Here is a 27,904-nt window from a genome sequence, read left to right on the forward strand (position 1 = left end):
ACCTGGTTTAGACCTGGTTTAGTCTTGGTTTAGACCTGGTTTAGACCTGGTTTAGTCCTGGTTTAGACCTGGTTTAGACCTGGTTTAGACCTGGTTTAGACCTGGTTTAGTCCTGGTTTAGTCCTGGTTTAGACCTGGTTTAGACCTGGTTTAGACCTGGTTTAGACCTGGTTTAGTCCTGGTTTAGTCCTGGTTTAGACCTGGTTTAGTCCTGGTTTAGACCTGGTTTAGACCTGGTTTAGACCTGGTTTAGTCCTGGTTTAGACCTGGTTTAGACCTGGTTTAGACCTGGTTTAGACCTGGTTTAGACCTGGTTTAGTCCTGGTTTAGACCTGGTTTAGACCTGGTTTAGTCCTGGTTTAGACCTGGTTTAGACCTGGTTTAGACCTGGTTTAGACCTGGTTTAGTCCTGGTTTAGTCCTGGTTTAGACCTGGTTTAGTCCCGGTTTAGACCTGGTTTAGTCCAGGTTTAGTCCTGGTTTAGTCCTGGTTTAGACCTGGTTTAGTCCTGGTTTAGACCTGGTTTAGTCCTGGTTTAGTCCTGGTTTAGTCCTGGTTTAGTCCTGGTTTAGTCCTGGTTTAGTCCTGGTTTAGTCCTGGTTTAGACCTGGTTTAGACCTGGTTTAGTCCTGGTTTAGTCCTGGTTTAGACCTGGTTTAGTCCTGGTTTAGTCTTGGTTTAGTCCTGGTTTAGACCTGGTTTAGTCCTGGTTTAGTCCTGGTTTAGACCCGCCACACCCGACTCCCTTAAACCGAGTTTAGTCTTTTGTATCTGGTTTAGTCCTGGTTAAGGCCTGGTCTAGTCCCGGTCTGGTCGATCCACTAGTTGTAATTCCTGCACCATTTTGTTCAATTTAAAATCTTGTGTGGTGGTTTATAGAGCCAAAAACATGACTGATTATTTTTGAAAACCATCTGGCATTTGCAAAAATGTGCTGGCACATATTCAGTTAGATTGCTTTGTTGTTTTAAATAATAATAATTGTCTTGAATAAAAGTGCAGAAAAAACACTTCCTGTCATTCCAGGCGGAAAACAGTTATTTACTGCTGCCTGTGGTAAATGACTGTATTTTAAAAACATTTTAAAATACAACTTTAATACATACATATTTGTATTTTGTATATATTTTCATGAGTTGTTTTGATGGATTTGTTTTATTGAGTTATTGTCGTGTTTATGGTGTTGAGGCACTTTGAGTTGCCTTGTGTGTGAAATGTGCTCTATAAATAAATCTGCTTTTCCTTTGAGAGACAAAAGGTCCGCCCTGACTCCAACAAAGTTACTTTATCTTTAGAATGACCTGACAGACGTGTGGAGGACGAGGAGCCTCTGAGCGACTCAGTGGCTTTAGTAAAGTCCAGATGTTGGTGATGTTTGAGGAACAGTTTGAGCGCATCCTTTCCAGTTCAGTTTTACTCAAATCTAAAGGCTTTTTGACTGGAGCTTATGTGCCAGTCTAACGCCTCATTTGAAAGCTAAGACCTACAAAACTGATCAGAACTGTTTTGTTGCGTTTGTTGTCGCCCCCTTTGTTGTCACATGTTTAGTGTGTGTTTTTTTTTAATCTCTTTATCGTGATTTTAACATTTTAATTTTAACACAGTTTTAAGGAAATGTATAAATCTATAGATGTTGAAATTTCCACATTTCTTTTCCAAAAACAAACACACGGTGAGAGACGCAGAGTGTGGCGCCCCCTGCTGGAGCTCAGAGACACTACAGCTCAGTCCCAGAGCGGATATTACACCTGCAATAAAAGTCAACCTTTGTACGAAGTGAAGTATCAGGACGACGTGTCGCAGTGAGTATTTCTTACAATAATGTCAAATAATGAGGCAGTGGTTTAGTCCAGTATGAACATGGTTTAGACCTGGTTTAGACCTGGTTTAGTCCTGGTTTAGACCTGGTTTAGTCCTGGTTTAGACCTGGTTTAGTCCTGGTTTAGTCTTGGTTTAGTCTTGGTTTAGTCCTGGTTTAGACCTGGTTTAGTCTTGGTTTAGTCTTGGTTTAGTCCTGGTTTAGACCTGGTTTAGACCTGGTTTAGACCTGGTTTAGACCTGGTTTAGTCCTGGTTTAGACCTGGTTTAGACCTGGTTTAGTCCTGGTTTAGACCTGGTTTAGACCTGGTTTAGACCTGGTTTAGTCTTGGTTTAGTCCTGGTTTAGTCCTGGTTTAGTCCTGGTTTAGTCTTGGTTTAGTCCTGGTTTAGTCCTGGTTTAGTCCAGCATGAACATGGTTTAGTCCAGGTTTAGTCCTGGTTTAGTCCTGGTTTAGTCCTGGTTTAGTCCTGGTTTAGACCTGGTTTAGTCTTGGTTTAGTCTTGGTTTAGTCCTGGTTTAGTCTTGGTTTAGTCTTGGTTTAGTCCTGGTTTAGACCTGGTTTAGTCTTGGTTTAGTCTTGGTTTAGTCCTGGTTTAGACCTGGTTTAGACCTGGTTTAGACCTGGTTTAGACCTGGTTTAGACCTGGTTTAGTCCTGGTTTAGACCTGGTTTAGACCTGGTTTAGTCCTGGTTTAGACCTGGTTTAGACCTGGTTTAGACCTGGTTTAGTCTTGGTTTAGTCCTGGTTTAGTCCTGGTTTAGTCCTGGTTTAGTCTTGGTTTAGTCCTGGTTTAGTCCTGGTTTAGTCCAGCATGAACATGGTTTAGTCCAGGTTTAGTCCTGGTTTAGTCCTGGTTTAGACCTGGTTTAGTCCTGGTTTAGTCCTGGTTTAGTCCTGGTTTAGACCTGGTTTAGACCTGGTTTAGTCCTGGTTTAGACCTGGTTTAGTCCTGGTTTAGACCTGGTTTAGACCTGGTTTAGTCCTGGTTTAGTCCTGGTTTAGACCTGGTTTAGTCCAGTATGAACATGGTTTAGTCCTGGTTTAGTCCTGGTTTAGACCTGGTTTAGTCCTGGTTTAGTCCAGGTTTAGTCCTGGTTTAGTCCTGGTTTAGTCCTGGTTTAGACCTGGTTTAGTCCTGGTTTAGTCCTGGTTTGGACCTGGTTTAGTCCTGGTTTAGACCTGGTTTAGACCTGGTTTAGTCCTGGTTTAGTCCTGGTTTAGACCTGGTTTAGACCTGGTTTAGTCTTGGTTTAGTCCAGGTTTAGTCCTGGTTTAGTCCTGGTTTAGACCTGGTTTAGTCCTGGTTTAGTCCTGGTTTAGACCTGGTTTAGTCCTGGTTTAGACCTGGTTTAGACCTGGTTTAGTCCTGGTTTAGTCCTGGTTTAGACCTGGTTTAGACCTGGTTTAGTCCTGGTTTAGACCTGGTTTAGACCTGGTTTAGACCTGGTTTAGTCCTGGTTTAGTCCAGGTTTAGTCCTGGTTTAGTCCTGGTTTAGTCCTGGTTTAGACCTGGTTTAGACCTGGTTTAGTCCTGGTTTAGTCCTGGTTTAGTCCTGGTTTAGACCTGGTTTAGTCCTGGTTTAGTCCAGGTTTAGTCCTGGTTTAGTCCTGGTTTAGTCCTGGTTTAGTCCTGGTTTAGACCTGGTTTAGACCTGGTTTAGTCCTGGTTTAGACCTGGTTTAGTCCAGGTTTAGTCCTGGTTTAGTCCTGGTTTAGACCTGGTTTAGACCTGGTTTAGTCCTGGTTTAGTCCTGGTTTAGTCCTGGTTTAGACCTGGTTTAGTCCTGGTTTAGTCCAGGTTTAGTCCTGGTTTAGACCTGGTTTAGTCCTGGTTTAGACCTGGTTTAGTCCTGGTTTAGTCCTGGTTTAGTCCTGGTTTAGTCTTGGTTTAGTCCTGGTTTAGTCCTGGTTTAGACCTGGTTTAGTCCTGGTTTAGACCTGGTTTAGACCTGGTTTAGTCTTGGTTTAGTCCTGGTTTAGTTCTGGTTTAGACCTGGTTTAGTCCTGGTTTAGACCTGGTTTAGACCTGGTTTAGTCCTGGTTTAGTCCTGGTTTAGACCTGGTTTAGACCTGGTTTAGACCTGGTTTAGTCCTGGTTTAGACCTGGTTTAGACCTGGTTTAGTCTTGGTTTAGTCCTGGTTTAGTTCTGGTTTAGTCCTGGTTTAGTCCTGGTTTAGTCCTGGTTTAGTCCTGGTTTAGACCTGGTTTAGACCTGGTTTAGACCTGGTTTAGTCCTGGTTTAGTCCTGGTTTAGACCTGGTTTAGACCTGGTTTAGACCTGGTTTAGTCCTGGTTTAGACCTGGTTTAGTCTTGGTTTAGTCCTGGTTTAGTCCTGGTTTAGTCCTGGTTTAGTCCTGGTTTAGTCCTGGTTTAGTCCTGGTTTAGACCTGGTTTAGACCTGGTTTAGACCTGGTTTAGTCCTGGTTTAGTCCTGGTTTAGACCTGGTTTAGTCCTGGTTTAGTCCTGGTTTAGACCTGGTTTAGTCCTGGTTTAGTCCTGGTTTAGTCCTTGTTTAGTCCTGGTTTAGTCCTGGTTTAGACCTGGTTTAGTCCTGGTTTAGTCCTGGTTTAGACCTGGTTTAGTCCTTGTTTAGTCCTGGTTTAGACCTGGTTTAGACCTGGTTTAGTCCTGGTTTAGTCCTGGTTTAGACCTGGTTTAGACCTGGTTTAGTCCTGGTTTAGTCCTGGTTTAGACCTGGTTTAGACCTGGTTTAGTCCTGGTTTAGACCTGGTTTAGACCTGGTTTAGACCTGGTTTAGACCTGGTTTAGACCTGGTTTAGTCTTGGTTTAGTCCTGGTTTAGTCCTGGTTTAGTCCTGGTTTAGTCCTGGTTTAGTCTTGGTTTAGTCCTGGTTTAGTCCTGATTTAGACCTGGTTTAGTCCTGGTTTAGTGCTGGTTTAGACCTGGTTTAGTCTTGGTTTAGTCCTGGTATAGTCCTGGTTTATAGTCCTGGTTTAGTCCAGGTTTAGTCCTGGTTTAGTCCTGGTTTAGTCCTGGTTTAGTCCTGGTTTAGTCCTGGTTTAGACCTGGTTTAGTCTTGGTTTAGTCCTGGTTTAGTCCTGGTTTAGACCTGGTTTAGTCCTGGTTTAGACCTGGTTTAGACCTGGTTTAGACCTGGTTTAGTCCTGGTTTAGTCCTGGTTTAGTCCTGGTTTAGACCTGGTTTAGTCCTGGTTTAGACCTGGTTTAGACCTGGTTTAGACCTGGTTTAGTCCTGGTTTAGACCAGGTTTAGTCCTGGTTTAGTCCTGGTTTAGTCCTGGTTTAGTCCTGGTTTAGACCTGGTTTAGACCTGGTTTAGTCCTGGTTTAGTCCTGGTTTAGTCCTGGTTTAGTCCTGGTTTAGTCCTGGTTTAGACCTGGTTTAGTCCTGGTTTAGACCTGGTTTAGACCTGGTTTAGACCTGGTTTAGTCCTGGTTTAGTCCTGGTTTAGTCCTGGTTTAGTCCTGGTTTAGTCCTGGTTTAGACCTGGTTTAGACCTGGTTTAGTCCTGGTTTAGTCCTGGTTTAGTCCTGGTTTAGTCCTGGTTTAGACCTGGTTTAGTCCTGGTTTAGACCTGGTTTAGACCTGGTTTAGACCTGGTTTAGTCCTGGTTTAGACCAGGTTTAGTCCTGGTTTAGTCCTGGTTTAGTCCTGGTTTAGACCTGGTTTAGACCTGGTTTAGTCTTGGTTTAGTCCTGGTTTAGTTCTGGTTTAGTCCTGGTTTAGTCCTGGTTTAGTCCTGGTTTAGTCCTGGTTTAGACCTGGTTTAGACCTGGTTTAGTCCTGGTTTAGTCCTGGTTTAGACCTGGTTTAGTCCTGGTTTAGTCCTGGTTTAGACCTGGTTTAGTCCTGGTTTAGTCCTGGTTTAGACCTGCCACCGACTCCCTGCTTAAACCGAGTTTAGTCTTTTGTATCTGGTTTAGTCCTGGTTAAGGCCTGGTCTAGTCCGGGTCTGGTCGATCCACTAGTTGTAATTCCTGCACCATTTTGTTTAATTTAAAATCGTGTGTGGTGGTTTATAGAGCCAAAAACATGACTGATTATTTTTGAAAACCATCTGGCATTTGCAAAAATGTGCTGGCACATCTTCAGTTAGATTGCTTTGTTGTTTTAAATAATAATAATTGTCTTGAATAAAAGTGCAGAAAAAACACTTCCTGTCATTCCAGGCTGAAAACAGTTATTTACTGCTGCCTGTGGTAAATGACTGTATTTTAACACATTTTAAAATACAATTTTAATACATACATATTTGTATTTTTTATATATTTTCATGAGTTGCATTGATGGATTTGTTTTATTGAGTTGTTGTCGTGTTTATGGTGTTGAGGCACATTGAGTTTCCTTGTGCGTGAAATGTGCTCTATAAATAAATCTGCTTTTCCTTTGAGGGACAAAAGGTCCGCCCTGACTCCAACAAAGTTACTTTATCTTTAGAATGACCTGACAGACGTGTGGAGGACGAGGAGCCGCTCTGAGCGACTCAGTGGCTTTAGTAAAGTCCAGATGTTGGTGATGTTTGAAGAACAGTTTGAGTCTAGTGTTGCAGCTCTGTGAGGACACTCCTGATGTTTTATTGGTCTAAACAAAAACTACTGGATTTGTTGGATCTGTTTCTAACGCCCTGTTTGTTCTGATCTAATGAACTCTTCTTCTGATTCTCAGCAGCTTCATCATGGACCCACCTGGACCTGGCCCCGGGTCCAAACCCAGACCTAAACCTGCTCCCAGCTCTGTGTCTCTGAAAAGTGACCGCTCTAAAGGAAACCCTCCTGACTTTAAAGAACCTCCTCCTGAAGACCAGAGGTCAGTCCCATGAATAACATATTGACCAAAGTGTGCAGAGCTGTCTCTGTCTTGGCTGATTTGTCCATTTGAGTCTCTTCAGTCACAGAGTTTAATCTGGGAGGTTTCAGGAAACATAAACCAGTCTCTGGCCTCCTATTGAACGGCCACAATCAGAGAAATCCATCAATTATCATTTTACACGACAACAAAACAACACAATAGAATAAATCGAGGCCTTCACCAAGTCCCTCACGTTACAATATTTATACAGTTTATAAACTTGTCCATAAACTAAACTCTAGTGAGAAAATAATCAGATAGAAAGTGAAGTGTCGTCATCCTCACTTTTGGTGAAACGTCCTTTTCTTCAGAGCAAATTTGAATCATCAAAAGTTGCTTCTTTAATCCATTATGACACAAACATTCCAACAGCAACAAACAAACAGATCTAGAACAGACACTGAGCAAAAGGCCTGTTGTTGAATGAAAGATAAAAAGTATTTGAGCTGGACTGGACCAACCAGGTTTAAGGTTAAACTCAGTCAGTCTCTGTTTGTTCAAATGAACTCTTCTTCTGATTCTCAGCAGCTTCAACATGGACCCACCTGGACCTGGGTCTAAACCCAGACCTAAACCTGCTCCCAGCTCTGTGTCTCTGAAAAGTGACCACTCCAAAGGCTACCCTCCTCACTTTAAAGAACCTCCTCCTGAAGACCAGAGGTAAGACCTGCGTAAACCAGAGGTAAGACCTGGTTTAGTCCTGGTTCAGAGTCAGACCTGGTTTAGTCCTGGTTCAAAGTCAGACCTGGGTTTGTCCTGGTTTAGTCCTGGTGTGAGCTGTAGATGGTGAGTCCTCAGCAGGTCTGTGGAGGAGCTTCTTGTGAGTCTAAATGAGTCCAAAGGCGGCTGCAGTGGTCTCTGCTCAGTCTCTAATGTTTCTGTGTGTTGGTTCACAGGGAGCCAGGCCCAAAGGAGCAGCTGGACGCCATATTCACGGTGAGTAGCCACGACTGCAGCATGTGTGGGGTTCTCTGTGGGGCTCCTCACGTTCTCTCTTTGACTGAAACTCTTTACATCTGATTCTATTCCAGCGTCTGGAGGAGGACATCCTGACGTTTGTCAAAGAGCAGCTGCAGAGGCTCCACAGGCTCCTGGTCTCAGAGTACCCAGAGAGTAGCTCAGAGAGTGAGGAGGAGCAGAGCAGCAGAGAGGCTGTGCTGAACATCACCCTGGACTTCCTGAGGAGGATGAAGCAGGAGCAGCTGGCCGAGCGTCTGAGCTCCAGTAAGAACTCGGTCTACAGTCCATCAGAGGAGCAGCTCACACCTGGATCTGACCTGTTTCACTTCAGAATGAACAGTCATTTCAGCTCAGACTTTGGTCACAGAGGATTATTAGTTCTGACCCACAGATCATGGCGCTAAGAAATACCACAGTTTAACAGAGTCATTCTTTTATTGATTGTCTATATGAGGAACATTATACTGCCCTCTAGTGTTCATAAACATGATGTGGTGTTACTGCCCAGTGAAGAGTTCACTGTTGTCTCTGTCTTTATTCAGGTTCTGTTGGAGTTTGCAGAGATAAACTGAAGAGTCATCTGCAGCAGAGGTTCAGCTCTGTATTTGAGGGCGTGGCTAAAGCAGGAAACTCCGCCCCCCTGCACCAGATCTACACAGAGCTCTACATCACAGAGGGAGGGGCCTCAGAGGTCAACCAGGAACATGAGGTCAGACACATCGAGACGGCGTCCAGGAAACCAGGAGCTACAGAGACCAGCATCACATGTGAAGACCTGTTTAAAGGCCCCGCCCACAGACAGCAACCAATCAGAGGAGAGGAGACAGAGGATCGACCAATCAGAGCCGAGCTGAAAGAGGAGGGACCAATCAGGACGGTGCTGACGAAGGGCGTGGCCGGCGTGGGGAAAACAGTGCTGACTCAGAAGGTGAGTCTGGACTGGGCTGAAGGCAGAGCCCACCAGGACGTCCAGCTGCTGTTCCCCTTCACTTTCAGAGAGCTCAATGTGCTCAGAGACACAGAGTACAGCCTGGTGGAGCTGCTGCACCACTTCTTCAGTCAAACCAAAGGTCTCTGCAGCTTTCAGCAGCTCCAGGTGCTCTTCATCTTTGACGGTCTGGACGAGTGCAGACTTCCTCTGGACTTCAGCTGGACCCGGGTCCTGACGGAGCCCACAGAGAGCGCCTCAGTGGAGGAGCTGCTGGTGAACCTCATCAGGGGGAGCCTGCTTCCCTCCGCTCGCCTCTGGATAACCACACGCCCCGCGGCGGCCAATCAGATCCCTGCTGAGTGCGTCTCCATGGTGACAGAGGTGCGAGGGTTCAGCGACCCACAGAAGGAGCAGTACTTCAGGAAGAGGTTCAGAGACGAGCAGCAGGCCACAGACATCATCTCCCACATCAAGAGCATCCGCAGCCTGTACATCATGTGCCACATCCCAGTCTTCTGCTGGATCCTCTCCACAGTCCTGCTCCATCTGATGGAGACCAGAGAGAGAGGAGAGCTGCCCCGCACCCTCACCCAGATGTACATCCACCTCCTGGTGGTCCAGGCCAAAGTCAAGAACATCAAGTATCATGAGGGATCTGGGACAGACCTTCACTGGACTCCAGAGACCTGGGAGATGGTGCAGTCTCTGGGGAAACTGGCCTTTGAGCAGCTGCAGAAAGGAAACCTGATCTTCTACGAGAGTGACCTGAGCGAGTGTGGGCTGGACGCTGCAGCCGCCTCAGTGTACTCCGGAGTCTTCACACAGGTCTTTAGAGAGGAGCCAGGCCTGTACCAGGACAAGGTCTACTGCTTCATCCATCTGACTGTGCAGGAGTTTCTGGCTGCGCTTCACGTCCATGAGACCTTCTTCAGCTCTGGGGAGAACCTGCTGTCCACACCACACTCCTCTGAGAGCCCTGACCCCGAGAAGAACCTGCTGTCCTCACCACACTCCTCTGAGAGCCCTGACCCCGAGGAGAACCTGCTGTCCTCACCACACTCCTCTGAGAGCCCTGAGACCTTCTACCGCTCTGCTGTGGACCGGGCCTTACAGAGTCCAAACGGACACCTGGACCTGTTCCTGCGCTTCCTCCTGGGGCTGTCTCTGCCGACCAATCAGAGCCTGCTGCCAGGTCAGCTGACTCACACAGGAAGTGACTCGACCAATCAGGAGACAGTAGAGTACATCAAACAGAAGCTGAATGAAGAGGGTCTGTCTGCAGAGAGGAGCCTGAACCTGCTCCACTGTCTGAACGAACTCAACGACCACCGTCTGATGGAGATGATAAAGAAATACATGAGAGGAGGATATCTCTCCTCGTTACATTCTCCTGCTCTGTGGTCTATTGTGTCCTTCCTCTTACTGTCCTCAGACTCAGACCTGGAGAAGTTTGACCTCAGGAAATACAAGGCCTCAGAGACAGTTCTCCTGAAGATGCTGCCGGTCGTCAAAGTCTCCACCAAAGCCATGTGAGTCCAGACTGTATTTAAACACTTGTGTCTTGGCTCTCGTCTCTAATCGTCCTCTCTGTCCTCAGTCTGAGCGGCTGTGGCCTGTCTCCTCTCAGCTGTGCTCCTCTGGCCTCAGTCCTCAGCTCCTCCAGTCTGACTCACCTGGATCTCAGTAACAACGACCTCCAGGACTCAGGAGTGGAGCTGCTGTGTTCTGGACTGAAGAGCGCCCCCTGCAGACTGCACACCCTCAGGTGAGACGCTCCCATGATGCACTCTGTCTCTGTGTCCACATTAGAGGCTAATGCTGTGTGTCTTTAGTCTGTCTGGATGTCTGGTCTCAGAGAGGGGCGGGGCTTCTCTGGCCTCAGCTCTGAACTCCGCCCCCTCCCACCTGAGAGAGTTAGACCTGAGCTACAACCATCCAGGACCCTCGGCCGAGCTCCTGACCGCTCTACGGGCCCCTCAGGGGCCCCTGCTCTCTCTCAGGTGAGCCCCCCCTGGACTCTCTCAGGGTCTTGTCTCTGGTCCATGGTTGGTACAGGTCTGGTCTGGTCTACAGTAAACTGGACTTGTGTGTTTCAGGCTGGATCCTGCTGGAGAACAGTGGATGGTCCCAGGTCTGAGGAAATGTGAGTCTGTGTTTTATTCATTTCATGGAAATAACTTGAACTTCATCAGGTTTACATGATCTGTTTCTAGAGGAAAAATCTGCAAAGTGATAGATTTAATTTACAAATTATGCACCAAATCCATGCTCTTCTGAATATCTGTGTCAGACTTATTACAGCTTATTACACATGAAAGAACTCTTCAGACACAGGAACAGGAAGTGATGTCATGAGTTGTGTTTGTTTCCTCAGATTCCTGTGAGTTTTCTCTGGATCCAAACACAGCTCAGAGGAACCTCCTTCTGTCTGAGGACAAACGGTCTGTGATCAAAGTGAGAGAGAAGCAGCAGTATCCAGATCATGAGGACAGGTTCATGGACTGGCCTCAGGTCCTGAGCTCCACTGACCTGAGGGGGCGCTGTTACTGGGAGGTGAAGTGGAGCGGGTGGTGGTTTGATATAGCAGTGAGTTACAGAGGAATCAGACAGAGAGGAGACAGAGAGGAGAGGAGGTTTGGAGACAATGATCAGTCCTGGAGGCTGAGGATCGATGATGGAGTTTACTCTGTCTGTCACAACGAGAGAGAAACACCCCTCTTCTCCACCTCCTCCTCTCGCTCTGGCTCAGGTGTAGTGGGCGTGTTCCTGGACTCTGAGGCTGGAGCTCTGTCCTTCTATGAGGTTCGCTCTGGTGGAAAACTGTTCCACATTTACACCTTCACCTCCTCCTTCACTGAGCCTCTGTTTCCTGGGTTTGGGGTGAGGGCTGAAGTTTCCTCTGTGTCTGTGTTAGATCTGAGGAGAGCGCCCCCTGGTGGACCTCTGTGACTGAACTCCTTTATGACACACATTTGATTGACAGCTGTAAGGACCAATCACAGCTGGCTCCGCCTGTAATCACTGATTCACTGTTGAAATAAAACACGTCTTTATTAAATCATCACTTGTGTGTTTGAGGCTCTGACAGATACAGGTGGAGCCGTCGCCCTGTTACCGTGAGGTCGACGGTTCACATCTCAGTCTCACCCGCACTTACTCTGTCAATGAGCAAGACACTTCACCCCAGAGGGTCAGTGGTTTAAAGTATTATTCAGTGTTTGAGACTAAAACCAGGTAGAAACTAAGCACTGGAGACAAAAACTATGTATTTCATTAATCTTCTTCATGCCCTCATAGCCTTATAGTTTTAAAGTTGCTTATTTTGATCTAAATTCTGTGTTTTATGTTTTATGTTGCACGATTGTACCGAGAAAAAATCCTACTTTGTGAACCTGTTCTCAAACAATGGCAATAAAAACTATCCTGATTCTAAAATATCGTGATTTTACGATTATTCACGATTATCGGCCTGGTGAAAGGAAACAACTGATGTTTTTAGTTTGTGCTTTTTAAAACTGAAACTTGAAACATTCACTGTTTCTCAAAATAAAAAAGGAAACAAAGTGTAAGACAGTGATAACGACGGGTTTGAGATCATACACCTGCCAGTATAATCTCCCCTCTTTAAGGCCAAAGCAGCTGTGGGTGTGGGATGTGCAGATGTTACGGTGGTGGGACATATAGAGAGACAGACTGACTCATATTATACAAATAAACTTACATACTTACATAAAAAGTACGGCAGCCAAACTCGTAGTGATGTGAGGACTATGTGTAACCCCGGACTCACGGTAAGTAGATTAGGTGAAATTAAAACTATAGACCAGTTGCCAGGTTCAATAGGATTACAATAGGAACTAAGGTGAATGTGCAAGAAGAAAAAGTATTATTTAGTAACCAGATTTACAATATGTAACAATAAGCAGAGCCAAAAATAACTCCCCAGTCCCATTGAGCTCAGTGTTTCACTTTGTTTAAGTCGTAAGTCAAGTCAATCGTCTTCATTGTTCAGATCTTTTTCCTTTAAAGTGGTGTTTTAAGGCGTTACCTCTCGGATATTGGTAGAAAGACGGTTGTTCTTCGACGTTCAGTTCTGTTCTGGGCACAGGCTCGACGTCTCCGTCCAGAGAGAATCCAGGAAATCCATCCAGGGTTTTCTTAACCATGAAAAACCAGCCTGCACAACAATAATGGTATTATTGTTTACAGATGAATAAAACTCTGTTATCCTGTCTCTTCTCAATTGTTATAGCTTTGTTCTTTATATCTTTAAAAATACACAGTAATACTTCACATGCATGTTTTTAACTCAAATATTCTTTCTAATACATGAAATAGTTTTTAATCCATGTAAAACAAGCAAATTAATTTCTCTTTTTATCGTTTTTTTATTATTATTTAACCATATTATGATTCAATATTTTTTAACTAATCAACACATTGATTTTAAATGAATTTTAACTTTTTATAACTCATGAAATGAAACTAATGAATTCAGAAATTCTCCTTCAGAATCAACACTTCAGTAAAACCTCATCTGTGCTACTGGGTTTAGCATCACAGAAGAATTACTGTGCACTTTCATATAGAGTTCATGAATGTGACGTCATATCGCTAAGCATTATGGGATTAATGTTCACATTAAAACACTTGGACACCACAGTGAGTTAGATGCTTTTACCAGCAGTAACTCAGCAGCTAACGGAGCTGATCCACGGCTTTTTTCTCCACTTTTTATACTGTTTTTAGCTCATGTTAGTCAATGGAAATGTTTGCTAACAGCTGCAAAGATGGCGGATCTCCATGGCAACTGTGGACTTTCCCGAACTCTATTACAAACCATGAAAAATGTACAATAAACTTCAAAAATAATAATTACATTGGATCAAAAAAAGCGCAAAAACAACCAAAAGTGCTTCTCTGTGTTTTATGAACTAAACTAGAATTTGGTAGAAACCACGTCTTTACCAAAAATAGCTTTTACATCGCTTTCAAACAAAAAAACGTCCCTCGAGATTAGCATTAGCATCGTGCTAATATTAGCATCGCGCTAGCATGTTTTTCTAATCCTCACATGTTATGGACTTACCAAGATGAGGCATCGTGAGGAACAGCCTCTCCAGCTCGTGCTCCTTCCACTTCACACAACAATTATTCCAAATCAACCAAAATACAAAATTATTTTATATATAAAACTGACCAGACCTAAAGGTTTTGTCTCGGACCGTCTCCAGCCTGTCCCGCTCATTCCCGGAGCGCGAAAGACCGAAAACTAGTGAGTGATTCGGCTCCGCAGCTCGGGAGGCGGGACTAATACCATTTTTAACAAATCAAAAGGTCATTATCGCCCAACGTGACCGTGAAAACAGGAAAATAAAGTTTGAGTGAGGGGATCACACTTCCCCTTTTCAAAATAAATGTATTTCAAAATAAAAGTGCGTAAATACAAAACAGCAAAAAGGAGAGACTGGGTTACATATGTGTGTCATGTCATTTATGTTAAAAATCAAAATGACTTTAGGCAGGACGAGCGACAAAGATGTAAATGATCTCTGACTGTTATTATGTCAACGCCACATTGCACATCTGGAACATACACGTGGGAAAGGACGCCCTCTGGTGGAGACTGCGCCAAAAAAGGCACTTCTCAATTATCGATCATTTTCTTTCTACTCTGCAGATTGTGATACAGAAATGTTTGTATTGTGTTTTTCAAGCCTGTGTTAATGATTACAGTGTCGTCATTATTCATTCACTCCAGACTCAGTGGTGGAAACTCAAATCAAACAAATTCACTCTGAAACTCTGGTGTTTTATTTTCTAAAAGGTCCATGAAGCCTCTCAGTGTGAATAATAATAGCCTAAAGTCAAATTCATCAGAACAGAGTAAATATATTATTATCCGGGGCCGTTTTTGGATCGATTTAAGGCGTCCTGTGGGAATGGCTGCTGTCGTGGAACGCACTGTCCACTAGGGGCATCAGGATTTTCTTACACATGTGGGCATGTGGGGTTCCAAATGTGACAGTGTGAATGTCGGGTGCGCCAAAAAAATCCCACGTATTTTTAGTCTTGACTTTTCGAAAACGTAAATTATTAAGAGTTTAAAGGCACGACGCCGGCTCATCAGCTATGTGCTAACGACAGACACTTGTGCAGGTATTTTACAAGGAAGAAACAATACTTAAAATACGACAAAATTACTTTCATAACTTTGCAGTTTTAGGCAAATCTTCAATCTGACCTTGTATGTTTCATGTCCGTGTTAGCACAGAGCTGATTAGCCGTGCTGTGACGTTAAACTCTTAATCTTTGACTTTTTCAAAACGTCAATGCTAAAAATACATGGGATTTTTTATGTTGGACCCGACACTGACCTGAAGTGGGTGGGACTGTTGAGCCTTAACCTTATTAACACATTGAGTGCCAAAAACTGATTTTTTTATTTTTTTAGATGGATCGATAACACGCGGTGTTTCAAAACATGTCAACAATGTTGTTGTTGAAAACTGACTTGAACTAATATGCTGTATATTTGGGCATTTGCCTTTTCCCATAACGTTAGTGTCCTACAGAGAGGAGAGAGGAGTTAATCGGAGGAGAATGTTTGATAAAACATTGATTATCTCAGAATCTAGATCATTTTGACCAAAACTAGCCTCTGTTTAGCTTTGGAGTGAATGAAACTGTTTTCACCTGTGGAGAGCTTAGATTCTCGTCTTTCAAACGTTATAAAGCTATAACACAGAACACGCTGTGCTGCTACAAATATCATGAAAAACGGTCTGGATTGTTGCAGCTAAATCCCCAAAACAGCGCGGCCTCAATGTGTTAAAATGTCCGATGTTCATTTGCACCGACATGTCGACACTGCAGCGTTTCTCTGCACGGCCTGAAAACGGCTTTGTTTTCGTGTAGTGACTGATTTTATCTGGACTTCTCCAGCCCCATGTTAACTGATAGGAGAAAAGGGGCGGGCACAATTCACGGCGACGCCCTCGCGAGCCTCCGGAATAAGGTGAATAAAGGGGGTTCAGTTTCCTTACTCCGCCCACACACCTCTGAGCCCTGACGTCAAACGCTATCGGAGCCGGTGTCATGGCGGCACAACAGCTGTCCACTTTACTACGATTATGTGCACTGTCGTTGTTTGTAAAAGCTCAGCGATGTCATCGTTGTGATGTTCACAGTAACATGTATTTTATTGTGAAATGTTACTACACAAAGGAACCGGATGTGTATGTGGAAGTTGTTGACTATGCGCGGCCCAGAAAGTTACCGCTGTTGGGCTAAGAATAAAAGCCATGAAACTAACGAAGCCATCAATATTTCAGCAAATATAATGCACAGACGTTACATTGGCGACGAGTGTAAAGGCAAAGACAACGCACGTACGGAAGCCGTTGATTTTTTTTGCGGAGAAGACGGAGAAAGCAGCGAAAAAGCCAAAAAAACAAAACGAGCATGGCTACACACGCTTCTCCACTCCCAGCTTCTGACACAGAGAGCGAACCTGGTTCAGTCGGGCCTCGTTGGACAAAATGGCTCCAAAGGTTTGAGAACTATACCACAGCGATGAATATCTCAGGCATACCCGTCGCTATGGGCGGGCCATAGGGGGCCGTGCCCTGATCACAAAGAGCTTGAGATTATTTGGAACAACCCAAGGTCAAATCCACCAGCCAGGATTGAAAGATGGGGACTAAGACTTCAGCCATACAACTTTAGAGTGGAACACAGGAAAGGTGTGGACAACCCAGCTGACTTTATGTCTCGCCATCCACTGCCATCACATACGAGTGAAAGCACTCGTGCGAGCAAGGTTGCAGAGGAGTAAGTGAACTTTTCATACCATTCCACTCCAAAAGCTATGACGCTTCAAGAAATAAAAACAGAAACACTGAAAGATCCTGTTTTACAAGAAGTTGTTGGTCACATCAGAGACAACACGTGGCATCACACAGACAAGTCACAACATGCTGACATACTAAAACTATTCCAGCATGTCTGCAGTGAACTAACTGTAACTGACTCCTCGGACATTGTTCTCAGGGACACTCGGATTGTTATTCCAACTGTCCTGCAAGAGAGAGCGATACAACTCGCCCATGAAGGACATCAGGGCATCGTCAGGACGAAAGCATTGCTCCGAACCAAGGTATGGTTTCCGGACATTGATCGCAAAGCAGAGGCAACAGTACATAATTGCCTGGCATGTCAAGCTAATACACCAATCACTCAAAACGAACCGTTACAAATGTCACCATTACCTGAAGCACCGTGGCATAGTGTAAGCGCAGATTTTTATGGACCATTGCCCACCAGAGAATATCTGTTTGTCATTACAGATGATGACTCTCGCTACCCCATTGTTGAAAATGTGCGTTCAACATCAAGTGTTCTCCATGTTTGGAATCCCCAGGGTGGTGAAGACAGACAATGGACCGCCATTTAACAGTGACTCTTTTTCACAGTTTGCAGACGACCTGGGATTTCACCATCGCAGAAAAACACCTCTTTAGCCTCAAGCCAATGCCACTGCCGAAAGATTCATGAGAACCTTAGGCAAAGCACAAGGCATTCCCTGGAAAAAGCAACTCAACATCATCCTGCGTGAATATCGATCCACACCTCACAGAACCACTGCAAGTTCACCAGCTGAGGTACTTTTCCAACGTAAGATGTTTACAGAACTCCCTTGTTTCAGTAGCAAAACGATGCTCAGATGCAGAAGTGAGAACAAAGGACACTAACGCAAAGACCAAGATGAAAAACACTGCTGATGCAAAGCGTCATGCCACACCTCACTCACTTACTACAGGTGACACCGTCGCCAACTCAAGCACAATAAACTGTCACCACCGTATAACACCAAACCATACAGAGTGACCAAAGTCAGAGGTTCTGCAGTAACAGCCACAAGAGACGGACACTCAGTTGTCAGGAACGCGTCATTCTTCAAGAAGGTTTCACCTGAGCTTCAAAATGTTCCCCCTGATCCTAATGACAATCCTCCTGTGACTGTTATGCCCAGATGTCCATCCCGAGTTAACCAACACTCACCTGCTCATTTAAATGAGTACATTACACCTAAAGTTTGATCTGCTATTTGTAACGATCAGTGCAAATGTTCATGGTCATGTGAGCAATGTTGTGATTTGTGCTGATACCGTGTTCACAAGTCAGTGATACTAATACATGTTTTATTTAAAATGTTACAGCTATGCTATAGTAAGCACATTGTTCAGTAATGGTATAAGGTTACAATAGCGTTTAAAGGATAAAGTGTTTACCTTCTGACACTATTCATAATATAAGAGAAAAGTTGCAAATGTGATGTTCACAGCAACATGTATTTTATTGTGAAATGTTACTACACAGAGGAACCGGATGTGTATGTGGAAGTTGTTGACTATGCGCGGCCAAGAAAGTTACCGCTGTTGGGCTAAGAATAAAAGCCATGAAACTAACGAAGCCATCGATATTTCAGCAAATATAATGCACAGACATTACAGACAGGCTGATAAAGACCTCACAAACGCTCTGGTTTCACGTTTGATCAATGAGGGAAGACATTTCCTCTGAATCCGTCTGAAGTAGAAGCAACAAAAACAGAAAGTCATGAGTCCAGACAAAGGTTTTATTTTCAGTGTCCAGACACAGGTACAGGAGCAGGGGCGGAGCAGACACAGGCAGCACAGGGACTACGGGGCCCAAACACCAAAACTGCATGTTACTGTAAAACATACATAGTAATATCATACAAATAAGTGTGGCTTTAAACACAGCAAAGAAATAAGCGCGTCTATCTGCCCGTTTAAATGGGACTTCATGTTAAACTGTTTGAAAAAGTGGATGAAATAAAGTCTTATTAATGAAGTGCGCGGCTTCCTTTGCCTCTGACTCCGTCTCAGAGAAGTGCAGAGGAGATTTCTGTGCGATGGTAAAAGTGTTTTTATTCATAAAGTCTGGACACAGACAGGTGCCTGATCAGCCTCTGTCCCTCAGCTGTCGGAGCCAGAGGTGTTTGAGGATCACTGAGGTCTTGGTCCCGACTCCTCCTCTGGTGCCTTTGTCTTGTTTATTTCAGCCGTAGACCTGTTTTTGGCCTGGTTTACATGTGGTTTAGTCCTTGGTTTGATGAGGCTAAATATTTACAGAAAGTCTAATGTACAATAGGATGAAGTTCAGCAGAATAAGTTTGAGTTGTTTCTTGTGAATCACCCACCTCTGATCTCGTCTCACTCGCCTGTTTACTTTTTAACATAGTTTTTGTCTCCAGTGCTTAGTTTCTACCTGGTTTTAGTCTCAAACACTCAATAATACTTTAAACCACTGACCCTCTGGGGTGAAGTGTCTTGCTCAGTGACAGAGTAAGTGCGGGTGAGACTGAGATGTGAACCGTCGACCTCACGGTAACAGGGCGACGGCTCCACCTGTATCTGTCAGAGCCTCAAACACACAAGTGATGATTTAATAAAGACGTGTTTTATTTCAACAGTGAATCAGTGATTACAGGCGGAGCCAGCTGTGATTGGTCCTTATAGCTGTCAATCAAATGTGTGTCATAAAAGAGCGCAGTCACAGAGGTCCACCAGGGGGCGCTCTCCTCAGATCTAACACAGACACAGAGGAACCTTCATCCCACAGCCCAAACCCAGGAAACAGAGGCTCAGTGAAGGAGGAGGTGAAGGTGTGAATGTGGAACAGTTTTCCACCAGAGCCGACGTCATAGAAGGACAGAGCTCCAGCCTCAGAGTCCAGGAACACGCCCACTACACCTGAGTGAGAGGAGGAGGGGGAGAAGAGGGATATGTCTCTCTTGTTGTGACAGACAGAGTAAACTCCACCATTGATCGTCAGACTCCAGGACTGATCATTGATTCCAAACCCACTCTCCTCTCTGTCTCCTCTCCGTCTGATTCCTCTGTAACTCACTGCTATATCAAACCCCCACCTCCCGCTCCACTGCACCTCCCAGTAACAGCGCCCCCTCAGGCCAGTGGAGCTCAGGACCTGAGGCTGGTCCATGAACCTGTCCTCATGATCTGGATACTGCTGCTTCTCGTTCACTCTGGTCACAGTCCGTTTGTCCTCAGACAGAAGGAGGTTCCTCTGAGCTGTGTTTGGATCCAGAAAAAACTCACAGGAATCTGAGGAAACAAACACAACTCATGACATCACTTCCTGTTCCTGTGTCTGAAGAGTTCTTTCATGTGTAATAAGCTGTAATAAGTCTGACACAGATATTCAGAAGAGCATGGATTTGGTGCATAATTTGTAAATTAAATCTATCACTTTGCAGATTTTTCCTCTAAAAACAGATCATGTAAACCTGATGAAGTTCAAGTTATTTCCATGAAATGAATAAAACACAGACTCACATTTCCTCGGACCTGGGACCATCCACTGTTCTCCAGCAGGATCCAGCCTGAAACACACAAGTCCAGTTTACTGTAGACCAGACCAGACCTGGACCAACCATGGACCAAAGACAAGACCCTGAGAGAGTCCAGGGGGGACTCACCTGAGAGAGAGCAGGGGCCCCTGAGGGGCCCGTAGAGCGGTCAGGAGCTCGGCGGAGGGTCCTGGATGGTTGTAGCTCAGGTCTAACTCTCTCAGGTGGGAGGGGGCGGAGCTCAGAGCTGAGGCCAGAGAAGCCCCGCCCCTCTCTGAGACCAGACATCCAGACAGACTAAAGACACACAGCATTAGCCTCTAATGTGGACACAGAGACAGAGTGCATCATGGGAGCGTCTCACCTGAGGGTGTGCAGTCTGCAGGGGGCGCTCTTCAGTCCAGAACACAGCAGCTCCACTCCTGAGTCCTGGAGGTCGTTGTTACTGAGATCCAGGTGAGTCAGACTGGAGGAGCTGAGGACTGAGGCCAGAGGAGCACAGCTGAGAGGAGACAGGCCACAGCCGCTCAGACTGAGGACAGAGAGGACGATTAGAGACGAGAGCCAAGACACAAGTGTCTACAAGTGATACAGTCTGGACTCACATGGCTTTGGTGGAGGCTTTGACGACCGGCAGCAGCTTCAGGAGAACTGTCTCTGAGGAACAGTATTTCCTGAGGTCAAACTCCTCCAGGTCTGAGGACAGTAAGAGGAAGGACAGAGCAGACCACTGAGCAGGAGAATCTAACCAGGAGAGACTTCCTTCTCTCATGTACAACTGTATCTGCTTCATCAGTTCACGGTCGTTCAGTTCGTTCAGACAGTGGAGCAGGTTCAGGCTCCTCTCTGCAGACAGACCCTCTTCATTCAGCTTCTGTTTGATGTACTTTACTGTCTCCTGATTGGTCGAGTGACTTCCTGTGTGAGTCAGCTGACCTGGCAGCAGGCTCTGATTGGTCGGCAGAGACAGCCCCAGGAGGAAGCGCAGGAACAGGTCCAGGTGTCCGTTTGGACTCTGTAAGGCCCGGTCCACAGCAGAGCGGTAGAAGGTCTCAGGGCTCTCAGAGGAGTGTGGTGTGGACAGCAGGTTCTCCTCGGGGTCAGGGCTCTCAGAGGAGTGTGGTGAGGACAGCAGGTTCTCCCTAGAGCTGAAGAAGGTCTCATGGACGTGAAGAGCAGCCAGAAACTCCTGCACAGTCAGATGGATGAAGCAGTAGACCTTGTCCTGGTACAGGCCTGGCTCCTCTCTAAAGACCTGTGTGAAGACTCCGGAGTACACTGAGGCGGCTGCAGCGTCCAGCCCACACTCGCTCAGGTCACTCTCGTAGAAGATCAGGTTTCCTTTCTGCAGCTGCTCAAAGGCCAGTTTTCCCAGAGACCGCACCATCTCCCAGGTCTCTGGAGTCCAGTGAAGGTCTGTCCCAGATCCCTCATGATACTTGATGTTCTTGACTTTGGCCTGGACCACCAGGAGGTGGATGTACATCTGGGTGAGGGTGCGGGGCAGCTCTCCTCTCTCTCTGGTCTCCATCAGATGGAGCAGGACTGTGGAGAGGATCCAGCAGAAGACTGGGATGTGGCACATGATGTACAGGCTGCGGATGCTCTTGATGTGGGAGATGATGTCTGTGGCCTGCTGCTCGTCTCTGAACCTCTTCCTGAAGTACTGCTCCTTCTGTGGGTCGCTGAACCCTCGCACCTCTGTCACCATGGAGACGCACTCAGCAGGGATCTGATTGGCCGCCGCGGGGCGTGTGGTTATCCAGAGGCGAGCGGAGGGAAGCAGGCTCCCCCTGATGAGGTTCACCAGCAGCTCCTCCACTGAGGCGCTCTCTGTGGGCTCCGTCAGGACCCGGGTCCGGCTGAAGTCCAGAGGAAGTCTGCACTCGTCCAGACCGTCAAAGATGAAGAGCACCTGGAGCTGCTGAAAGCTGCAGAGACCTTTGGTTTGACTGAAGAAGTGGTGCAGCAGCTCCACCAGGCTGTACTCTGTGTCTCTGAGCACATTGAGCTCTCTGAAAGTGAAGGGGAACAGCAGCTGGACGTCCTGGTGGGCTCTGCCTTCAGCCCAGTCCAGACTCACCTTCTGAGTCAGCACTGTTTTCCCCACGCCGGCCACGCCCTTCGTCAGCACCGTCCTGATTGGTTCCTTCTCTGTCTGCTCTGCTCTGATTTGTTCCATTGTCTGGTCTATTCTCTTTAGTTTCTTTGGTTTTGTAAACTCTGTTTTCATTGGCCTTTTTCTTTTTGTTTGTGTTCCTTGTTTCTCTGTCAGCACCGTCCTGATTGGTCGATCCTCAGTCAGCTCCGCTCTGATTGGCTGCTGTCTGTGGGCGGGGCCTTTAAACAGGTCTTCACATGTGATGCTGGTCTCTGTAGCGTCTGGTTTCCTGGACGCCGTCTCGATGTGTCTGACCTCATGTTCCTGGTTGACCTCTGAGGCCCCTCCCTCTGTGATGTAGAGCTCTGTGTAGATCTGGTGCAGGGGGGCGGAGTTTCCTGCTTTAGCCACGCCCTCAAACACAAAGCTGAACCTCTGCTGCAGATGACTCTTCAGTTTATCTCTGCAAACTCCAACAGGACTCCCTGAATAAAGACAGAGACGACAGTGAACTCTTCACTGGACACAAACTCAAATATAAGTTATTAAAGTTATGTAGATGTGGAAGAGTTCTTACTGGAGCTCAGACGCTCGGCCAGCTGCTCCTGCTTCATCCTCCTCAGGAAGTCCAGTGTGATGTTCAGCACAGCCTCTCTGCTGCTCTGCTCCTCCTCACTCTCTGAGCTACTCTCTGGGTACTCTGAGACCAGGAGCCTGTGGAGCCTCTGCAGCTGCTCTTTGACAAACATCAGGATGTCCTCCTCCAGACGCTGGAATAGAATCAGATTGAAAGAGTTTCAGTCAAAGAGAGGACCTGAGGAGCCCCACAGAGAACCCCACACATGCTGCAGTCGTGGCTACTCACCGTGAATATGGCGTCCAGCTGCTCCTTTGGGCCTGGCTCCCTGTGAACCAACAAACAGAAACATTAGAGACTGAGCAGAGACCACTGCAGCCGCCTTTGGACTCATTTAGACTCACAAGAAGCTCCTCCACAGACCTGCTGAGGACTCACCATCTACAGCTCACAGCAGGACTAAACCAGGACTAAACCAGGACTAAACCAGGTCTGACTATGGTTTACGCAGGTCTTACCTCTGGTCTTCAGGAGGAGGTTCTTTAAAGGCAGGAGGGTTTCCTTTGGACTGGTCACTTTTCAGAGACACAGAGCTGGGAGCAGGTTTAGGTCTGGGTTTAGACCCGGGTCCAGGTCCACGTGGGTCCATGTTGAAGCTGTTGAGAATCAGAAGAAAAGTTCATTTGAACAAACAGACTGAGTTTAACCTTAAACCTGGTTGGTCCAGTCCAGCTCAAATACTTTTCATTTTCCATTCAACAACAGGCCTTTTGCTCAGTGTCTGTTCTAGATCTGTTTGTGTCATAATCGATTAAAGAAGCAACTTTTGATGATTCATATTTGCTCTGAAGAAAAGGACGTTTCACCAAATGATCAAAAACAACAATGACGACACACTCTATGGGACTGACCTCTGGTCTTCAGGAGGAGGTTCTTTAAAGTTTGGACGTTCGCCTTTAGAGCGGTCACTTCTCAGAGACACAGAGCTGGGAGCAGGTTTAGGTCTGGGTTTGGACCCGGGTCCAGGTCCAGGTGGGTCCATGATGAAGCTTCTGAGAATCAAAAGAAGAGTTCACTAGAGCAGAACAAACAGGGCGTTAGAAACAGATCCAACAAATCCAGTAGTTTTCGTTTAGACCAATAAATGGAGATTTCTGTCAATTTGTGTTTGATATTGGTAAATCTCACAGCATCACTAAGTGCTCTACTGGAAAACCAAATAAAACAACAAACCAACCTTACTGGATCAAGGAACTGTCTACAATGTGGAAAGATGTGAGACTGGCTAAGAAAAAGTATCTCCTGTGCAATAGCATAAATAAACAACAGTTAAAATATGATTTTAACAATAAACACCAGTTTGATAAAAGACTCAAACAAGAGAAGATATCAAAGAGGCCAAGCTGTAAAAATGGAACATAATCAAACTCATAACCCCCAAACATTTTGGAGTCTGATAAATAAACTTGGCCCACGGAAAGTGAACGAAATACCATTAGAAGTGATTTTGGAAGATGGATCCTTATGTTCTGATGTTGAAATGGTGTTAAAGAATTGGGAATCTGAATGTAAAGCCTTATTCTCGGGCAGTTCTGTGTCCCCTGAGTGGGATGATTTTTATTTTGAAATGATATCTGCACTAAAAGACCAAATTCTCTGCAAAGTTTCATCTAATCCATATTTAAATTTTGACATTACAGAGAGTGAAGTCCAAGGGGCAATAGATAAACACAAAGTTAAGAAAGCGACTGGATTTGACAGCTTGTCTAATGAATTGCTAAAACAGCCTGGTTTGTTCCCAGTGCTTTATAACTTGCTGTTTACTTGCTTTGAGCAGGGCGTGGTCCCCTCAGACCGGCATAAATCTGTAATCAAACCTATTCCAGAGTCACAGAATTCAGACGCTCGAGTGACGATGAACTACAGAGGAATAAGTCTCCTCAGGTGTGTATACAAATTGTATACCAGTATTCTTAATGAGAGGTTGACTTGCTACCTGGAATCCCTTAATCTACTGGCCGACGAACAGAGCAGGTTTAGAAAGAAAAGAGCCTGTATAGATCACATTTATTCTCTTATCACCATAGCAAATGCTAGAAAACAAGAGGGAAAGTCGACCTTTGCTTGTTTCATAGACTTTCAGAAAGCTTTTGACTGTGTTGATTGAGATTTACTTATGTGTTATTAAAAATGGGGATTGACAGTAAATTTTATGACTCAGTTAATGGTAAATGGTAAATGGTCTCAACTTATATAGCGCTTTTCCACCTACATTAGGCACTCAAAGCGCTTTACAGCAAGGATCCACTCACCCATTCATGCTCTCATTCATACACCAATGTACGCAGACACTGGGGGCAATGTGGGTGAAGTGTCTTGCCCAAGGACACAACGACAATGTGCACTTTCAGGAGGTGGGATTCGAACCCCTGACCTTCCGATCATGAGACAACCCGCTCTACCATCTGTGCCACTGTCGCCCATAAGGCTATTTATAAAAATGCAACTTCTTGTGTTCAAGTAAATGACCACTTAACGGACTGGTTCCCGACACCTTACGGCGTGACACAGGGTGATGTTCTGTCTCCCACATTATTTGCCATATACATGAATGATTTAGTAAATGAAGTTAAAGAGGCAGATGTGGGCATTAATGTGGGAGACTTGAAACGTTGTATTCTGTTTTATGCAGACGACATTGTACTATCAGCCCAAAAGGAATCAGATCTTCAGAAAATGTTGAATATTGTTCATTCTTGGTGCAACAAAATGAGACTGATGATAAATTGTGATAAAACTCAAGTTATGCATTTTAGAAGACGTACCCATGCATTATCAGACGCTAAATTCTGTTTTGGCACCACAGTTCTTTCTTTTACTAAAAAGTACAAATATCTTGGATTTAATGTAGATGAACATCTGACATTTGACGAAGGATCACATCACTGTCTGAATCTGCAGGTCGAGCTCTCAGCGCTGTTATAAATAAAGTTAAGACGTGTCGTGATCTCGGTTATAAGACCTACACTGAGCTGTACAGATCGTGTGTTGGATTATGGTGCTGGGTCTGGGGTTACTGTAAACAAACCCACAGCCCCCAGCACCAAACAACAACAAACCCACAGCCACACCCCACCCTACTTTCTAGGTGTTCACAAAAACATCCCTAAGCTTGCTCTGTACGGGACATGGGAACCATGTGAAGTGAGGCATGTTTGTGACACGGTTATGGAATAGATTTATCAACATGTCTGACACACGACTGTCCACACACATCTTTAAATGGGACCTGTCTAATAGATACATTTGGAGTGAGCAGATGGAGAACATTGTTGTTGATGCTGATCTCCAGTTTATTTTCAGAAACAAGTTAAGATGTAACGTTGGAGAAATTAAAAAAGTCCACTTTGAAAAGTATAAACTTAATGGTTAAAGGATGTCTTGTTTAAGCCAAAGTTCAGAACTTATATTTTGATTAAAGATCATTTTGGTCCTGAGCCCGATGTGACCCTGAACCTATCCAGAGGTCAGAGGTCAGTCTGTGCTCAGCTGAGGTCCGGGACTCTGGCCCTGGCTCTGGAGACGGGACGATTCCACTCGGTCCCAGAGGAGGAGCGGACATGTTGTTTGTGTCAGTTAAACGATGTTGAAAATGAATCACATTTTGTGTTTTATTGTCCTTTGTATCATGAACCGAGAAGGCAGTTATTTTGTAAACTGTCTGATGTTGCTGTATGTTTGTTTGAAATGTCTGATGAGGAAAGTTCTTGTTCAAGTATAAACCATTTCATTTGTTTTTGTTAAATGCTTACACGGAAGAGGACACTCTTTGTTTAAAGCTTTTCTGTCTGCGTTTTGTGTCTTATAAGCCCATGCGGGCCGGGCACCTTTAGGTGCACGGCACCAAATAAGAAATAAACTAAACTAAACTAAACTACAATGTATCAAGGTGCTGTAAAATAAAGTGACATTGTGCGATCTTTCACAAAGACTGGACTCAGATGTGGCACTAAAGTGTCCCACCAACAGCACCACCAAAGCTCCGCCCTTGAGTCTGGTGAATGTCTGGTCCTAAATAAACATGAACAATTTAAATGTCCGTTTTTAGTTTTTAGTTTTGAAAACGAGGCTGTGGCTGTGAACGGGTAAAGCTGAGGGTTTTGCTTTGGCTCATTCTGAACATCAGACTCTGCGCTCTGGCCCCGCCCCCTCTGCGCTCTGGCCCCGCCCCCTCTGCGCTCTGGCCCCGCCCCCTCTGCGTCGCCCTGTCAAACCACTGGAGCTACAAAGGTGAATGCGCTGGTTTAAGCTCTCATTAAAGAAGGACATTACAGTCTCTGCATGAGACAGACACAAAGTGAGCAGCAGAGGAGGAGGCGATGATGAGGCGCAGACGCTTCTGCTGCTCCTCTCGCTCCTCAGATCAGAATGAGGAAAACTCCTGTTAGAAATGAAGTCACGTCAGTCTGAGGCGCGCGCACTGGCTCCTCCCTCTTTATGACCGAGAGCAAAGAAACTGCGGCTCAATCCGAAACCATCAAATTGTAGCCTCTAAGCTCTAACACTAGCAACTAACTCCTTAACCTTTCATGGGGTCAACTGTTAGATCTGTGCAGTTAGGGAACTAGAGCTTCAGCTGCATTTTGAACAATCCGTCCGTCCTTAAACAGGGGAAATGGAAGGGACATCACCAACAGCTGTTTTTCTTCTTCTTTAAAGTTATAGGTGGAGCAGGCCAAACAAAAGTGCATGTCGCCCCCTACTGTACAGTGTCCAACAACAACATAGTGTCCAAACAAAGACATTTAAGGAGACAAATAAATCCAAATGATCCAAACATTTCCCTTTAGTGTTATTTTATTTCAACAGCTGTTTCATAAAGCTACAGCAGCAAATGATCCATGTGGCTTAAGTTTCTACTAAATGAAAACAAAAGCATTTAATCTGTTTCCTGAGTTTCCTCTTTAACACTGACACGTGCCTGAGCTGTGGGGACGACAACATGGATTTATCACTTTTATAAAGTTTGGCTTGTGCAGAATCTTAATTTTTTATTATTATTTACTGGCTCCCGGTCCGTTTTCGGATTGATTTCAAAATTTTAATGTTTGTTTTTAAAGCCCTCCACGGTCTCGCTCCGTTATATCTGACTGAGTTGGTGACCGTACATCGCCCCAGCAGAGTCTCCGGTCTGCCGATCAAATGGTTCTGGACATGCCCAGGTCCCGGTACAAACAGTGGGGGGATCGTTCTTTCAGGGTTGTAGCGCCAAAACTGTGGAACA

The 27,904-nt window shown here is 45.4% G+C and overlaps 1 protein-coding gene, 1 long non-coding RNA gene and 1 pseudogene across 3 annotated transcripts in view; 2 read left to right on the forward strand and 1 right to left on the reverse strand.

Moving 5' to 3' along the window:
- The window catches only part of LOC306966347, a 347,602-nt gene that overhangs the window by 219,329 nt on the left and 100,369 nt on the right, over positions 1-27,904 (forward strand). The window lies entirely within an intron of this gene.
- The window catches only part of LOC306966680 (NACHT, LRR and PYD domains-containing protein 12-like), a 70,326-nt pseudogene continuing 48,902 nt past the window's right edge, over positions 6,481-27,904 (forward strand). The window contains exons 1-8 of the transcript in view: positions 6,481-6,611; positions 7,179-7,313; positions 7,550-7,589; positions 7,685-7,877; positions 8,156-10,309; positions 10,377-10,544; positions 10,641-10,687; positions 10,919-11,036. The product of the transcript in view is annotated as an NACHT, LRR and PYD domains-containing protein 12-like (transcript). The remainder of the gene's footprint in view (positions 6,612-7,178; positions 7,314-7,549; positions 7,590-7,684; positions 7,878-8,155; positions 10,310-10,376; positions 10,545-10,640; positions 10,688-10,918; positions 11,037-27,904) is intronic.
- On the reverse strand, positions 19,126-23,813 carry LOC306966681 (NACHT, LRR and PYD domains-containing protein 3-like; the record flags this gene model as incomplete). Its single annotated transcript, XM_079561493.1, has 10 exons — positions 19,126-19,697; positions 19,929-19,975; positions 20,072-20,239; positions 20,307-20,474; positions 20,548-22,528; positions 22,621-22,813; positions 22,909-22,948; positions 23,139-23,276; positions 23,532-23,672; positions 23,809-23,813. 10 exons carry the CDS (start codon positions 23,811-23,813, stop codon positions 19,126-19,128), a joined length of 3,453 nt encoding a protein of 1,150 aa, XP_079417619.1.

The sequence above is a fragment of the Gobius niger genome (genome assembly GCF_951799975.1).
Source record: "Gobius niger genome assembly, chromosome: 8".
Classification (NCBI taxonomy): Eukaryota; Metazoa; Chordata; class Actinopteri; order Gobiiformes; family Gobiidae; genus Gobius; species Gobius niger.